Source organism: Plasmodium vivax, chromosome 9 (genome assembly GCF_000002415.2).
Source record: "Plasmodium vivax chromosome 9, whole genome shotgun sequence".
NCBI classification, from domain to species: domain Eukaryota; phylum Apicomplexa; class Aconoidasida; order Haemosporida; family Plasmodiidae; genus Plasmodium; species Plasmodium vivax.
Genome location: NC_009914.1, coordinates 457,614 through 472,249, shown reverse-complemented (window position 1 = coordinate 472,249; position 14,636 = coordinate 457,614). Strand labels below are relative to the sequence as shown.

The 14,636-nt window shown below is 47.4% G+C and overlaps 4 protein-coding genes across 4 annotated transcripts, besides 7 other annotated features; 1 reads left to right on the top strand and 3 right to left on the bottom strand.

Moving 5' to 3' along the window:
- Positions 1-656: 656 nt before the first annotated feature.
- PVX_091380 (glycerol-3-phosphate dehydrogenase, putative) lies at positions 657-3,609 on the top strand (the record flags this gene model as incomplete). The annotated part of the gene is made up of 8 exons (XM_001615217.1): positions 657-782; positions 1,012-1,101; positions 1,268-1,459; positions 1,621-1,791; positions 2,002-2,133; positions 2,296-2,445; positions 2,656-2,808; positions 3,060-3,609. 8 exons carry the CDS (start codon positions 657-659, stop codon positions 3,228-3,230), a joined length of 1,185 nt encoding a protein of 394 aa, XP_001615267.1. The 3' UTR covers positions 3,231-3,609.
- Positions 2,202-2,256: a microsatellite.
- On the bottom strand, positions 3,434-7,355 carry PVX_091375 (serine/threonine-protein kinase PRP4K, putative; the record flags this gene model as incomplete). The annotated part of the gene is made up of 9 exons (XM_001615216.1): positions 6,957-7,355; positions 6,478-6,796; positions 5,982-6,210; positions 5,610-5,861; positions 5,095-5,405; positions 4,785-4,891; positions 4,389-4,612; positions 3,955-4,186; positions 3,434-3,600 (listed from the first exon to the last, which is right to left on the bottom strand). The coding sequence occupies exons 1-9, from the start codon at positions 7,240-7,242 to the stop codon at positions 3,434-3,436; spliced, it is 2,127 nt and encodes a 708-aa protein (XP_001615266.1). The 5' UTR covers positions 7,243-7,355.
- Positions 3,677-3,706: a microsatellite.
- Positions 7,356-9,445: 2,090 nt separating the features above from the next.
- Positions 9,446-9,486: a microsatellite.
- Positions 9,487-10,868: 1,382 nt separating this feature from the next.
- Positions 10,869-12,002, bottom strand: PVX_091370 (hypothetical protein, conserved; the record flags this gene model as incomplete). The annotated part of the gene is made up of 1 exon (XM_001615215.1): positions 10,869-12,002. The coding sequence occupies one exon, from the start codon at positions 12,000-12,002 to the stop codon at positions 10,869-10,871; it is 1,134 nt and encodes a 377-aa protein (XP_001615265.1).
- Positions 10,998-11,019: a microsatellite.
- Positions 11,664-11,687: a microsatellite.
- Positions 12,003-12,173: 171 nt separating the features above from the next.
- Positions 12,174-12,198: a microsatellite.
- Positions 12,199-12,480: 282 nt separating this feature from the next.
- Positions 12,481-12,500: a microsatellite.
- A 688-nt stretch (positions 12,501-13,188) lies between these two features.
- PVX_091365 (hypothetical protein, conserved) lies at positions 13,189-14,614 on the bottom strand (the record flags this gene model as incomplete). Its single annotated transcript, XM_001615214.1, has 1 exon — positions 13,189-14,614. Exon 1 carries the CDS (start codon positions 14,290-14,292, stop codon positions 13,189-13,191), a length of 1,104 nt encoding a protein of 367 aa, XP_001615264.1. The 5' UTR covers positions 14,293-14,614.
- Positions 14,615-14,636: the final 22 nt, after the last annotated feature.

The following is a 14,636-nucleotide window of genomic DNA, read 5'->3' as shown; positions in this document are numbered from 1 at the left end:
GCTGAGGGGGCAAAGACAGGCGGGGCGGGAAATAAAGGAAACTCACATACCTTCGTATCCCCTGGACGGGAAGGAAAAACACTGGTCTGTGTCAATACGCGCGGGAAAAAATCTCCTGCTGTGGCAGTGGGAAGAACACTGACGCCCCAGTGCACCTGGGACAAGAACAAGCAGCAGCGGAGAATTCACTCTTCCGTTTGCCCCCTCTGACCGTGCACTTTTTCGGAGTGGCAAAAAAAAAAAAAAAAAAAAAAAAAAGCTCTCTTAACTTAGCACGAACATCATCCCAATTGAAACTGCCACCTTTGCGTCGCATGCCTGACCGGGGAAGTCTAACCAAACGGTGAAGGGGCAATACCTATTTGAAATGCCACCTGCCTGCTATGCGCCTTTTTTTTTTTAAAAAAAATGTCAACACATTTGTTGGGGAACACCACCCTACGTTGCCTCCCCGTACGGCATACAAATGTAAAAAATGAAGGAAAAAAAAAAAAAAAAAAATTCACCCATTTATGCATCGAAACAGCGATGAGATTTACTTCCTACATGGTTACGTAGAACGGAAGGAGTGAAAGTTGCACAAGGAGTTACACCAACACTGCTCAGAAGCTGCGACGACAGAAGTGGCCCGTGCCCTTTTCTTTTCATTTAGCAAAATGATGAAGGGCTTCCTTTCGTACCTCCTGTTAATGCCCCAGTTGGCAACCTGCTTCTCCGGAAGTCAGCCAAGCGTCAGTAGAAACGCCCTCATGGCAAATGCAACAAACAGCCTCCCCCTTAAAGTAAGCAAAAAAAAAAAAGGAGACAGCACACTTTATGGTTACACCTGTGTGTAACTGTTGGGGCACCCACAGAAAAGGCCCCTGCGGAAGGAACTGATCTTTTAACAAAAAAAAAGAAACGTTCATTTTTTAGCACGTAGGTGTGTTTTGCGGTGAAATGTGCCCAGTTTCGCTGCTCCCTTGGCCGCTCCTTTTCGCCGCTCCCTTTGCCGCTTCCCCCCCCTCGCAGGTTTCCGTCATCGGCAGTGGCAGTTGGGGAACCGTCGTTTCAAAAATCGTCGCGGAGAATACGCACAAGTCGAAAATATTCCACCCCCTGGTAAAAAGGAAAAAAAAAAAAAAAAAAAAAAAAAGCTAGCTAGCTATAAAGCGGCGCTTAAACGCACAGATTAGCATTCACTTACATGTTTGTTCTTATAAAGCTATGCCCCTGTCCCATTCGAACGAAAACTCATGTGAGAGACCTCCCCCGCCACTTCTCTCAGGTTAGGATGTACGTAAAGGAAGAAATTGTAGACAACGAGAAACTAAGCAACATTATCAACACGAAAAAGGAAAACGTAAAATACATGAAGGGGATGAAGGTGCCGGACAATGTAGTGGCCATTTCGAATTTGAAGGACGCGGTTGAGGATGCCGACTTGCTCATCTTCGTAGTGCCTCATCAGTACCTGGAGGTAACTCAGGGGGAGGGACGCGGCGGCGAAAAGGGGCGCTCGCGAGGGAGTCCCCATTTGGGGCAGTCCACCTTTGGAGAGCCCACTTTTGGAGAGCCCACCTTCCTGCGCTGCGAACATAATACACCTCCTCTCCCCCGACTTCTCCCCTCCCCCTGCAGAACGTGCTAAACGAAATTGTGAAAAATGAAAACCTCAAAAAAGGCGCGAAGGCGATAAGCCTAATGAAGGGAATCAAAATAGACAACTGTAAGCCCACGCTTCTCTCCAGCGTAATTGAGGACAAGCTAAAAATTGGGTGCGCGGCTCTGTCCGGTTCCAACATAGCGAATGTATGTGCAGGTACCTGGGCATATCGCTCGCTTCCTTTGTAAAAGTGTCCCAGTCTGACCTTTCCCCCCACTTGCACCTGCGCTAAGGGGAGAACACCACACGGGGGAATATCCCTACCCACAGGTGTCGCGAACAGATTGCCACGAATCCGACACGCATTCTTTTACGCGCTATCTAAAAAAAACTGCCCCCCCCTTCGACCCCCGCAGGAGCTGTCCAGGGAAAACTTCAGCGAAAGCACCATCGGCTTTGAAGACGCCCAGGTGGCGGGGATTTGGCAGGAGCTGTTCGACAGGACGTACTTCAAGATAAACTGCGTCCAGGACAAGCCGGGCGTGGAGGTGAGGCCTGCCACCATTGTTAGCAGTGTTAGCAATGTTAGCAGCGTGCCAGCAGCGTACCACGAGGGGGGAAATTTCTACATACCCACGCCCGTGGACGCTAGTTCGTCTTCGAAACCGTACGCTTCACCCCTTTACAACGCCCCCCTCCCCACTGCGCAGACTTGCGGAGCGTTGAAAAACGTTGTCGCGTTAGGAGTGGGCTTTCTGGATGCATCCAGGCACAGCTACAACACCAAGTCAGCCATTATCAGAATTGGCCTTGACGAAATGAAGAGGTTCGCCCGGTTGTTCTTCCCGGACGTTCTAGATGTAAGTCTACACATGGGGAAAAAAAAAAAAAAAAAAAAGAAAAAAAAGAAAAAGAAAAAGAAAAAGAAAAAGAAAAAAAATTGGCGCACCGCCTAGATAGACCACCCAAAATGGAAATATAGTATCCCTCCTCCCAAAAGGAGAATCATTCACTGTGCTGCTCAAACCGAATGATTAATAAACTAATTTTTTTTTTTTCCCCTTTTGAAGGAAACCTTTTTAGACAGTTGTGGCCTAGCTGATCTCATAACGACATGTCTGGGGGGAAGGAACCTCAAATGTGCACGGGAGTTCGCCACGAGAAACGGAGTCGATTCCTGGGATCAAATCGAAATGGAGCTCCTCAACGGGCAGAAGCTTCAGGTATAGCTGCGCGTGATGTGCAGGTGCTAAAAGTTAGAGGAAGTTCTGCGTTTGCGAAATGGGCCATGCGGTAAAAACGCTGGTGAATGGGCTGAGGTGCCTACACATAGAATACAAGCACCTTCGCGTATCCCTATCTGGGAATATCACCAGTTGGACTGCCCCAACTCTACTTGAATTATCGCTTCCCCTGTAAAGAGCCACCCGCATGATCATATCCATCCTACCCCACTCGAACCACTCCCCCTCAGGGCATCCACACCGCCAAGGAAGTGTACGGCGTGCTGGAGCACCACAAATTAAAAAACGAATTCCCATTATTCAGGACAATCTACGAAATTGCGTTTCGACAGAAAAATCCGTCGAGCATTATTGATGTTCTTTCGACAAAAAAATTGAGACACATACGGTATAAGGGTTGAAGGGGAGAAGCGGGGGGGAAATAATAAAAAAAAAATAAAAAAAAGAATAAAAAAAAATAAAAAAAAGGCGGATGCGAACGCATCAGCATCCGCACGCATGTACTACTCATACACACTTCTTACACAAACAAATGCACGGCGAAAATGGAGGCGCCACCCAAAAAAAAACGTCGCTCGCCAAACGTATGCCTCCACCCAAACATTCACTCATTTTGCGTTTTGGTAAAGTGAATGGACTCCCTGAGGTATGGGTGCTGCAGGGCCTGGTCAGGCGTGTACCGTTTCGTCGGGTCCAGCATGAGGCACTTCTCCAGCAAGTCCCCCAGCTGCTTTATCTTTTTTTTTAAAAACTGCATCTTGGGGCTATTTCCTACGCGGGAAAAAAAGGGGAAAAAAAGAAGAAAAAAAAAGGGTACGTTAAAAATGAAATAAAATAAAATAAAATACCTTTGTTAGGTTCTCTCATTTGCGCGTTTACTAATGCGGAGTGGGATGCCCCACTTTTCACGAAAGTTCGTAGCATCGCGCTTGGAGGTGTCCACAATCGATCTACTTTAATTGTGCCTATTTGGGTACACCCCCCTTGGGAACAACACCCAACGGAGGCACGCAGGGCAGCACATATGGCTTCCCCCCGACAGAGAGGGACGCACACGTTTGCGTACTACGATGCCGGTACGTCGCGGCGGTGTGATTCGCTGCAGAGTGACCCCGCTCCCCTCACCTTTCAACCAATACTGGTGCTCGAGCAAGTCGCACGTTATATTTTTGGTGGGCCTCAAATCAGAAATAATCCGCACCACTTCCTTCTTCGTGTAATAGTCCCTGTCCACGTAGATGAAATCCAAATTGTCATTAAAATGCTGCGAATAGAATTGCCCCCCTTTGATCATCTTGTGGGAGAACTTCCCCTTGTACTCCATCATCAGCTTGATCATGTGGTTGTTGGATTTTCCCTGCAGGGGGGGGGAAGCGCGCCGTTCGGTGGGTGGGCTCCGGTTTGCCACTCGGTTTGCCACTCGGTTTGCCTCTCGGTTTGGGGTTGCTCGCGCGGCTGTGTTGCAGCGCTTTTGAAACCGCTCTTTCGAAGCCGCTCTTTCGAAGCCGCTCCTTTGCAGTCGCTCCTTCGCAGCCGCTCCCTCGCTCCCTCGTCCTTACGGGGAAGAGGATCTTTCCTGTGGCGAGCTCGAAAACCGTGGCCGCCGCCGACCACACGTCAATCTGCGCATCGTAGCGAAAGCCGAGGATGATCTCCGGGGCTCTGTAAAAGCGACTAACTAGGTAGGAGGTGATTTCGTTTTCTGTTATGTCGCTCGCGCTTCCCAAGTCGCATACCTTTAGCGCGTTGAACTTCTCATTGATTAGTATGTTGTCCGGTTTTACTGCCAAGGGGGGGGAAAGAAATAAACGCAGCGGAAATGAAGCTACCCACGGGGGGGAGGAAAAGGGGTTCATTTGACCCACACGGTTACAGTGTGCTTCTGAAAAATGGTTAACGATGCCAATGGACAATGCTAACTGTTCTCTTTTGCTTCCCCCATTTGGGGCACTTACAATCGGCGTGCATGATCCTGCACTTGCGCATATGCCTGAGGGCTATAAAGAGCTGCTTCGTGTAGCAGTGCACGGCGGTGGCATTCAGGCCGTACCCATTGCCGTATCTGAGAAGCGAGGGGGGGGGGGGGGAGAAGCAAACAAAGTGGAGCATGTAAAGAGCGCGGTGGTGTATATATGCACGTGGCTATTATCTTATGGGTATTTCCACAGAGGTGTATACTCATGGTACTATGCCGCGTAGTAAGTCACCCAATTTGCGAGAGTGCCTCCCACCCGCTGAAGGCGCTGCTTCTCCTGCGCTCATTACTTTTTGAGGGCTATCCGGAGGTTGCCCCACATCCACTCGAAAACCAAGCAGAGGTGGTTCTTATACTTGAGGCTCCGCAACAAACGAACGATGTGTCTCTTATTGTCCTTATCATATTCGTTTAGCTTCTTCAGGATGGATATCTCCTTCTCCGCTGCCTTTCGCATCATGTCGTTGTCTCGAATGACTTTGATGGCCACCGGGATTTTCCCCACCTTATCGTAGCATTTTAAAACGTTGGAGAAGACCCCCTTGCCGACCAGCTCGCACACCACGCTGTAGCGGTTGTCAATGACTTCACCGACGATGGCCTGAAGGGGTGCGCCAAAAGCGGCAAAGAGAAAGGAAAAATAAGCGGCATGTAGAGCGGTACAACGTTAGGAAAAAAATATATATGTATGTATACACATGTACGCGCTTCCCACAAGTGCACCCGAGCGGCATACACAGCCGCGAATAACGGTCACCACTTCTCCCTCGTTTCCTCTCCGTGTAAGCACCACGGAGGGACTAACCTTGTAGTATCCCTCCGAGTCGTTCCAATTATCCGCCAAATTAACATTGTCAGATGTATAATAATTCGTGATTCTAATTTTTTCAATTTTTTTCTTTTTTTTTGGCTGCACACTGGAGAACATGTCCACCTCATCATTTTCGTTGTCTTCCTCTTCGTACTCTTCCACTCCCTCGGTTTGGCTAGCCAGGAGCCGCTTGCTGGCAGTCGCCTCGTCCTTATTTTTGTTGGTGGGGGGTCCTTCCTCGATGTTCTACAAGGGGGGGCGCGCAGATGCACTCGTGTGTCATTGCAAATAAGTGTATGTGTATGTACATTCATGTATCAGTGCGCTCATGTGTATATTTTCTCTCTTTAGCGGCGAACGCCTCACCATCTTGGTCCGCTCGTGCAGCTCCTTCTGCTTAATTATGAAGGCCCTAATTTTGGCCTTCTCCTCCGTAATTTTCCTTTTCAAGTCACTATACAAATCGTTGGACTCCTTAACCGACTCGCTTTTCTCTTTCGCCGGCTTGTCCTCCACCATTTCGTGGTCGGACGATAGCGACGAGCAGGTCTCCTCCATGACTTCCTTGTTCGGCGCGAATATACACGCCGCGTCACTGCGAAAGTGGGATTGGAGGGGGGGGAAATAGACGTTTCACGGGGGTACGCGTAAACGGTGAGCGAAGCGAACACGTAGGATCAACCGGGGAGGACACAATCGAAAGGGATTCTAAGTGTGTGTATGTATGTACGTAGGTGTGTGGTTTTCCCCGTTTATTTATTTATTTTTATTTATTTTTATTTTTTTTTTTTTCTTTCTTTTCTCCGTTCCCCCTTCGGGAAAGAACGCAACTGCGCTTCTCTGCACAGAGGCGCGCACTTACTCATGGTCCACCTCGTCCAGCATGGGGGGGATCTCAGTTAAACTTTCGGCTAAGTCATTTTTGTTGCAACTGGAGAAGGCGCCTTCGCCTTCCTCCTTTTTTACATTGCCACTTGGGTCCTCCTTACCATCGCCAAGGACGCCCGAGTCGCCCAAGTCGCCCAATTCGCCGCTTACCACGTCGTTCCCCTTTTCGTTGTCACTCACCAAATCTTTAAGCCTCTCCTTTATTGCCTCTCTCTTTCGTCTCCTTTCTTCCAAAAACTTATCTTCATTTTCTTCCTCCTTCAAAATTTTAAATTCATCCTCGCTGTTCGACGCTGCAAGGGGGGGGAGAAGCGAGAGAGAAAAACATATGTAGTAAAAAATACCGGTGCACTGGCAGGGGGACCGCATACCCATATATGGAGCAGACTACACAACATGTAGACCGGCAAATGGGGCACACCGCGCGGTGCGACTCATCGGGATAGGCATTACTCGATCCACCAGAGAGGTCCAAGCCGAGGTTGTTCGAATCAGATTTGCTACTAGTAGAATGATGAGAACTAAATGAATTTAAATTTTCTTTAGAATTTTTCTTTTGGTCTTTTTTTAAAATTATTTTGCTTTTATCATTTTCGTAATTTTTTTTTTTATATGAACCATTATCGGGAGCTTTCTCTGCAAAATGTAACTTATGGTGTTTTTTGATTCGCTTGGAATTTTTGTCCTCATCAGATTCGTGGGAGCTGGAGATCATTCGGCCCCTTTTGTCCTTCGCCATGTTTGCGTTTATGAGACAAGCAAATAGGTGCGTACTTTTTCGCGTTGCGCCAACTGATCGGTACGTTGTCTGTGTGTAGCCCGTGCTCTCATACGAGTGGCAAAATGAGGCATCTGTTTATTGGTTTAATATGGTACGCATGTAGGTATGTATAAATGTAAACATATGTGGGTGTGTTTTTTTTTTTTTTTTTTTTTTTTTTCCAAAATTGTGGAGATGTCGAGGATTATTATGTGTGCATATGCGTGGGGCAAACGCGGAGATATACGTCGGCGCGCCGTAGAGAGTAGCTGGGTGTTACTTTGTGTCGCTATGATTGTGAGTTTGTCTGAGCCTTGTTAAGATTATCTGCGCTTCGAAACGGTTGCTGCCTCCTCTTGGGCAAGTCTGTTCGATCGTCGATGCGTTTGTGGATGCCTGCTCGTTTCTCCGCTCACCACGCGCAGCTGACTGCGATTTGCGTATGCCAAAATGAACCTGTCTGCGGGGAATAGGCGCGGGAGGGAATAAAAAACGAGGGGGGGGAAATAAAAGAACAAAGCGACAAAAAAAAAGGAAATAAAACAAAACGCACAAAAAACAACTCCTTAGACATACCTGACGTGCCCCACACAATGGACGACTCCCTCTGCCTCGATCAGCTCACTCGTGTCATATGCTTATGCAAGAAAAAGGATCTTGACGCGAAACAAATGGGAAAGGAATTTTTTTTTTTTTTTTTTGATATTTTTATCTCTTCAGTGTGTGATCATATGCAGTCATACACAGGTGTGCAAAACGCAAATGTATGCTTGTGCATGCATATGCTCATGCGCGTGTATGATGGGGGGAGGAAAGCGCGAAATTAAAGTTACTTGAGGCCACTCAATACATTTCGTCCTGCTAGATGATCATTCTACTGGCTCGTAACAGTTTCACGAGTAATGACAAACGACGAACACCTCACTTTTAAAAAAAAAAAATAAAAGGGGGGCGATTTGAGATGGGGGCAATTTGGGGAAGCCACGTGACGGCGTCAAGCGGGCGTGCTAAGCGCGCGTGCAAAGTGGCGAAGCAAAGCGGAAGGCGCGATTAAACTTGTCGCGTCAGCCAGGTGTAGGCTGCGGACGACGGCGCTGCGCTTGCGAAAGGAGCGAACCACACACAAGCACGTACACTCGTAGAGGGGCACGCACACGCATATAAGTAAACGCAACGTCTCGAGATACACAGATGCACGCCAGGCATGCGAGGCGCACCACACGTGCTCGAAACGGAAGAGATGAAAATTGGACGGCACACCCACACGTTTTACTCGTTCCTTCATACACGCGTGTTTTAAAATGCAATTCTTTCTTTCTTTTTTCTTTTTTTTTTTTTTTTTTTTTTTTTTAAGATACGGTCTCACTTTTGTTTAAACTGCGCGTTCACACAGAGCAATCGTTTCAACTCTCATCTTTCATGCTCGAAGGTACAGTTCTGGCGTGGGGTGGACGGGCTGGCAATCAATCTTCCGGCGTCGAGTGAGTAGAGGCGTGCGTCTGTACGTGTTATGTATGCGCGTTGGTACTTGTAAGCATTTGAATGCGCCTTCGTTGGTATGCACACGGTATGAGCGTACACACACGGCGGGTGAAAGGGGGCAACAAAATGGAGCAAAAGGTGGAGCAGCAAATGGGGCAATAAATGGAGCAGCAAATGGGGCAATAAATGGAGCAGCAAATGGGGCAAAAAATGAAATCAAAATGTATCTTTTTTTTTTTTTTGGCAATTTTTTTGCTACGTAATTATCGTTCGAATGGCTAAATCAGATATTCTCCAAACCGGTGGGGATGGGGGGCACACGATTCATTTTTTGCTTCTTCCGAGTTACTGTCTTTTAGTTTTAATGTATCTCCTGCGTTTGGTCAGTGTGAAATTTTTCTTATTCACTTACACGTGTTTCCTTCGCTTTTTTTTCACTTTGATTTTTTTTTTTTTTTTTTTCCCGCGTATACGCATCCAATATTGGCATATAATCTTGTCCCCTTCGGAATGGACGATTTATATAATTATTCCTGTCGTCACCAAATTGAGGTTTTTTTTTTTTTTTTTCCTTTTGCAAAAAAATGTAAACACGTGGGTGTTCAAAATTTCACTCTTTTTTTTTTATAAAACATTTAGTAACGGGTTGGCACACAGGTGTTCTGCTTGCCAATGCGCATACGCATCAGTACCCCTTTAAAAGAGGAAAATGTACTTACGAACAAATGGAATGCGTTTAGCATATGGTACACTGGGTCACCCCACCTTTAGCACGTTGCTGGCACAAGCGGCATTCGCCTTTACGTTCCTTCTGAGGAATGCCACAAGTTCCATTTAAATTATTGGCAAATGGCAGAATAGCGTCAACGGTATATATACGTTGATAGGCGTGCTGAGTTGTGCCTGCTCAACCCTTGGCCAAGTGAAAATTTGTTCAGGAGAGAGCAAGCAGGAATTGTGTACACTTTTGCATAAAATTTCGTGCGTACGATTGGGTTAATTAAGCAAGTATAATGTGGGCGCATGAAGGGACGTTTTTACTCGCGTTAAACTGCTGCTTTTTATTACGTGTTGGCGAAGCTAAGCGGTAATTTTCGCTCCTTTCCCCATTTAGCAATTCAACGAGAACGGGGGGAAGCATTTCTCACGAGGCGTCGATTAAAAAAGGCTAGCCGCGCATGCACAGTGCATACGTGTACGTGCTATATGTATACGCGGTATGCGATGTGGATGTGCTTACCAGGAAGGGGCCTTTTTGGGGGGCGGGGTAGCCAATCCAGAAAAAAAAAAAAAAAAAAAAGCACATATATTTATATGTACATTATATACATTTACGCAGTGCATGCGTTTACATGCGCATTTTTGCACAAGGCGGAGTGAAGCAAACTAGCCTGCAAAGAATACGCCATCGTTCAGTTCCCCCTCAGCCGTGAACGAACTTTTGTGTACTCCGTTTTTACCGAAGCGGTGGAAAAAAGGCACCAACGGGGGAGGGGCACCCCCCAGGAAAGAACAACATAGGTTAAAAGGCAACATAGCAGCTGCGCAGCTGGTTAAATGTGGTGCTTTACGTGGGGGTATTTCATTTTACTTTATTATTACTTCACTTTTCTGCAACGGATTTTCTCAATTCGCGTAATGTACTGCATGTTGGTTCGCAAGTGGAGGAAGGCCCCCCACGTGTGGTAGACCAGCACAAGACACCCTTCTTACCGCCGCCATTCCATGAAACAGCTTCAGGCACAAACACTAAGGATGTTCCAAGGGGTGGTTGCATCCATTCAGGTTTTTCCTCCCCCCAAAAAAAAAGGCTTTATAAAAAAGCACAGACTTTGAACAACGTCCAAAAGTTGCCCACGCCAGTGTGGGTACGTTGCGACTACGATTGTGCAGTTTAAGCGGGACAAAGGAATTTAAAAAAAAAAAAAAAAAAATTACATAATCGAGAAAGTAAGCCAATAAATGGCACATGCATCGCGCCTATACAGCTTTAAAAATGAAAAAAAAATGGCACTGCACGATTTGGAGCACTTTCCCGTGTGTGCACCAGTTGGGGGCATTTAACGCTGCATTGATGGATCGTTCCTTCCTTCCCTTGCGGCTTCTACACCTGTTTACGCCCCCTACCCCTTGTCCGCATTGTGACTGCCCCTATCCCCCTCGACTGGCTGCCCCTCCTTCTGACTGAGCAGCCTGGCCGCCCGCAGCTGCTTCATCTTGATAGCAATGTCGAGCTCTTGGTTAGCCAAATAAATTAGCTTTTCTTGTATTTTATTTTCCTCCTCTGTAATTTTTTCGAGCTCCCTGTCTATTTCGTGCAGCTCAAATTGGTCATATTTGATAACCGGCGAGGTGGCAGAAGGGGAAGCCGGACGGCAAGTAAAAGCGTTTCCGCCTCCGTCTCCGTTTCCTTCTTCTTCTCCTCCTCCTTCGCCCACCTGTGCGAAATGGACACTTGGGTTTGTCCCTCCAAGGGGGGGATCGTCTCCCCAGGGATGTTCCACTGTATTGTGTTGAGAGGAATGGCTTGGCCGTTCCTCGAAGGGGTGCCTCCTTTCATCATAGGGAGGAAGATACTCCGAGTGACCTTCCTCATTCGCTTTATCAAAATGGGCGTCTTTCCCAATTTTACCAATTTTACCGATTTTTTCCTTCTTCCCAGCATGCAGGTCCCTTCCGTGCGTTGCTTCGTTTGGTTCCCCCCCGCTAATACCACCACGCACCGCATGATTAATACCTTCCGTGTTATTTACGCAGGTGCTCTTCATGAGCTCGTTGAAGAAGCCATAGTCCTCACATTCTCTCTTCCCACTGGGGGGCCCTCCTATGTGGTTTTTCTGCTCCGACTTGTGCACCAATTTCTGCTGCTTCGGTGTGGCCGTGGTATGGGCGCCCTGCAGGCCTCTAAATTGGGAAGAGGCCAAAGCGGCTTTGCTAAAGTTACCCGTCTTATTATTGTTATTATTATTGTCCCTTCTTATAATTTGAGCCAGTGGGGCATCACCACATATGGTTGCACTTTTTTTTGCCGCTTTGCTGAGGAGACCCCTCGCACTGCGCGCATTGCTGGTGCAGTTTTTCTCCCCCTTTTCCGCCTTGCCCGATTCTAAAAATATTTTCGATTTAATGCTCCTGTTGACGACGACAATTTGTTTATCCGAGTCGTCACTCTTCTCGTCATCATCTCCCTCCTTCGCAGAAGCTAACTTTTCCCGTTCGCTTGACATCCCATTTTTGAGACTCTTTGGTTTATTCATCTTTAGTGGCATTAGACGACTGCTCACATGTGCAGACAAATTGGGCGCGAAAGGGAGAAGGTAGGAGAGCGGCTGCTTTTTCAGGTGCATCTCTGCACACATGCGTACCTATGTAGGGGGGGTGTAGATATGCTCAGACAAACGGATAAGTATCACCCACGGGGTGGCTAACATTCTGCAGGGTGCAACATCAGAACAAAGGAGGCATATACTCGTTTGTTATGTGGACCATAGGAGGGATGGGGAGGGGGTCTAGACAGATTCTCCCCAGGTGGGATATGGCACATTAAAATGTGTTAAATTTGTGATGCGCCTTTTCCGTGAACGTGGCGGCTTATGGACCGATTGGATGCTCTGCCTTTACGGGGGGGAGGCAAATATTCTCCTCATTCGATTAGCCCCTTCTCGAATTTCCATCTGGACAAAGTGTCTTTTTTTTTGGCAAGCTTGCTTCGGATGGACGGCTAAATTGGTTAGTGGTGCAATGAAGTGGCCGCGATAAAATGGGCATCCTTTGGAGGGTTTTTTTTTTTTGCCTCTTCCCAGGTAAGTGCTCGAGCGGGGCACCTTCAGGTGGGGCGAACATCCGCATGGGAAGCCCCCTCCCATGGCAGTACTGCTAAGCGTGCGGAGTGCAAAGGCTGTTCTGGGCGATGCTGGGAAAGCTCCCAAGGAATTCACCCCAATGCGCATTTCCTCGCGCGCCCGCATGAGCGGAAAGATCCTGTCTAATGTGCTTACCGCAGCGCGCGTCACGAAAAAAAAAAAAAAAAAAAAAAAAGCAAATTGGGAAAGCAGCAAATTGGCAAAGTGGAGAATTGTGAGAGTGAAGAATTGGGGGGATAACAAATTGGCAAATGAAAAGTGCACAATTGATGCTGCAAAGTCGCCGCAAAAACGCCGCAAAAACGCCGCAAAAACGCCGCAAAAACGCCGCAAAAACGCCGCAAAAACGCCGCAAAAACGCCGCAAAAACGCCGCAAAATTGTGCAAATGAGCGCACAATCGGGCACTAAAAAATAAAATAAAAAGGGAGTAAGCCCTCCACGCGGCGGAAAAAAAACGACGCAAAGGTGTTCCCCAGGAGGAGTGCACTCACGAAGGGGAAATTTCCTTGGTGTAGAGAACCCCAACCCTTTCTCTAACCTTCCATTGATCATGTCGAACGGCTCCAGAGGAAAGCCCCTCAATACGTCACAGAATACAAGTAAACGATCTCCTTCGTAAGCAAAATGACATCCTTCATACCCGCTTTCGGGTTCACCTTATTCAGGAGGAAAAATATATTAACAATTTTTTCCACTTGAGAAAGGTACATTTTTTTTACTAGTCCCAAATGGAGGGAACCCATCTGATCGTGCCGATTGATGTGGTAAAAAAAATGATTAACAAATAACATGCACGAAATGACAATGGAGGTGTCATCAAATCTGCCCTCTACATCTGGGATGCAAACGACATCATTCAAAACGGAAATGAGGAACTTATTCACAATGTAGGGTGATCTAGTAATAAACATCAATTCGTATAGTAGGGCATATTTTGACATGCTGCTCGTGAGGTTAAAGGATAAGGCACGTAGAGTTACCTTCTCCATCTTCAGACTTTGTTCCTTCTCATAATAGATGTCTTCCTTGCTAGTGGGTCCAAATTGGTTGACACTGTTGGACAGCTGTTCTGCATCTTTTTTAGATGTACCACATTTAACTGTGTAGAACCCGTTGTTTAACAAAAATAGGTTAAAATCAATTGCGTTCAACACATTTCTTAGGGACACATTTTTGCTCCATATCTTCCCATGCATGTATATGCACCCTGCTATGGCATACTTGATGCTGCTGAGTTGGTCGGTGCAGGGCAGTTTTGTCTTCTTCTTGGGGAGCCTTTGAAATATTTGCGAAAATTTTAATTTGATCTGTTCGGCCAGTTGGCGTGGTTCCTCTGCTGGGTTGGTCTCCTCACCTTTGGTGTGCTTTGGCCTGCTTACCTGCTTCTCCGGCTTTCCCTCCTTTAGAAGGGGCTTCCGTACCTTCCCCTCGGGCGAACTCCCCCCTGGGGTGACGTAATCGCTGCGCCCTTCAACAGGCGAAAGAGCCTCCAGTATCGATTCATACCTCCCCCTGAGCACGCAGTACACACTTTTGTAGATGTCATTTATGCTAACCGACTCCAGGAGGTGGTTGTCCACGAGGATCATTTCTGCGACGAGTCCGAACACAACTAGGGCGTTGCGCACGTTTCTTTGCAGCTCGGCGGGGGGCTTCTCTTCGCGCTCTTCCCAGTCGTTCATTTTGCTCTGTCATGGTGATTCTGAGCGGTGCGCCAGGTTCGGGTTTCAAGTGCGGTGCGCCAGGTTCGGGGTTTCAAGGGCGGTGCGCCAGGTTTGGGGTTTCAAGGGCGGTGCGCCAGGTTTGGGGTTTCAAGTTCGGGGTTCCTCTATTTACTTCCTCTAATTGGTTCCTTTATTGCTTCCTCTGATTGCTTCCTCTAATTCCTTTGAATTATTTTTTGTTTTTTTTTCCTTCCATGATGGGTTTTTCTACCGTGCCTACGCCTACCAGCGCATTGCTCAATCGTGCGCAGCTTGGGGGACCACGCTCGGAGAAACACGCAAAAAGGGTTGGCCCATCCAGA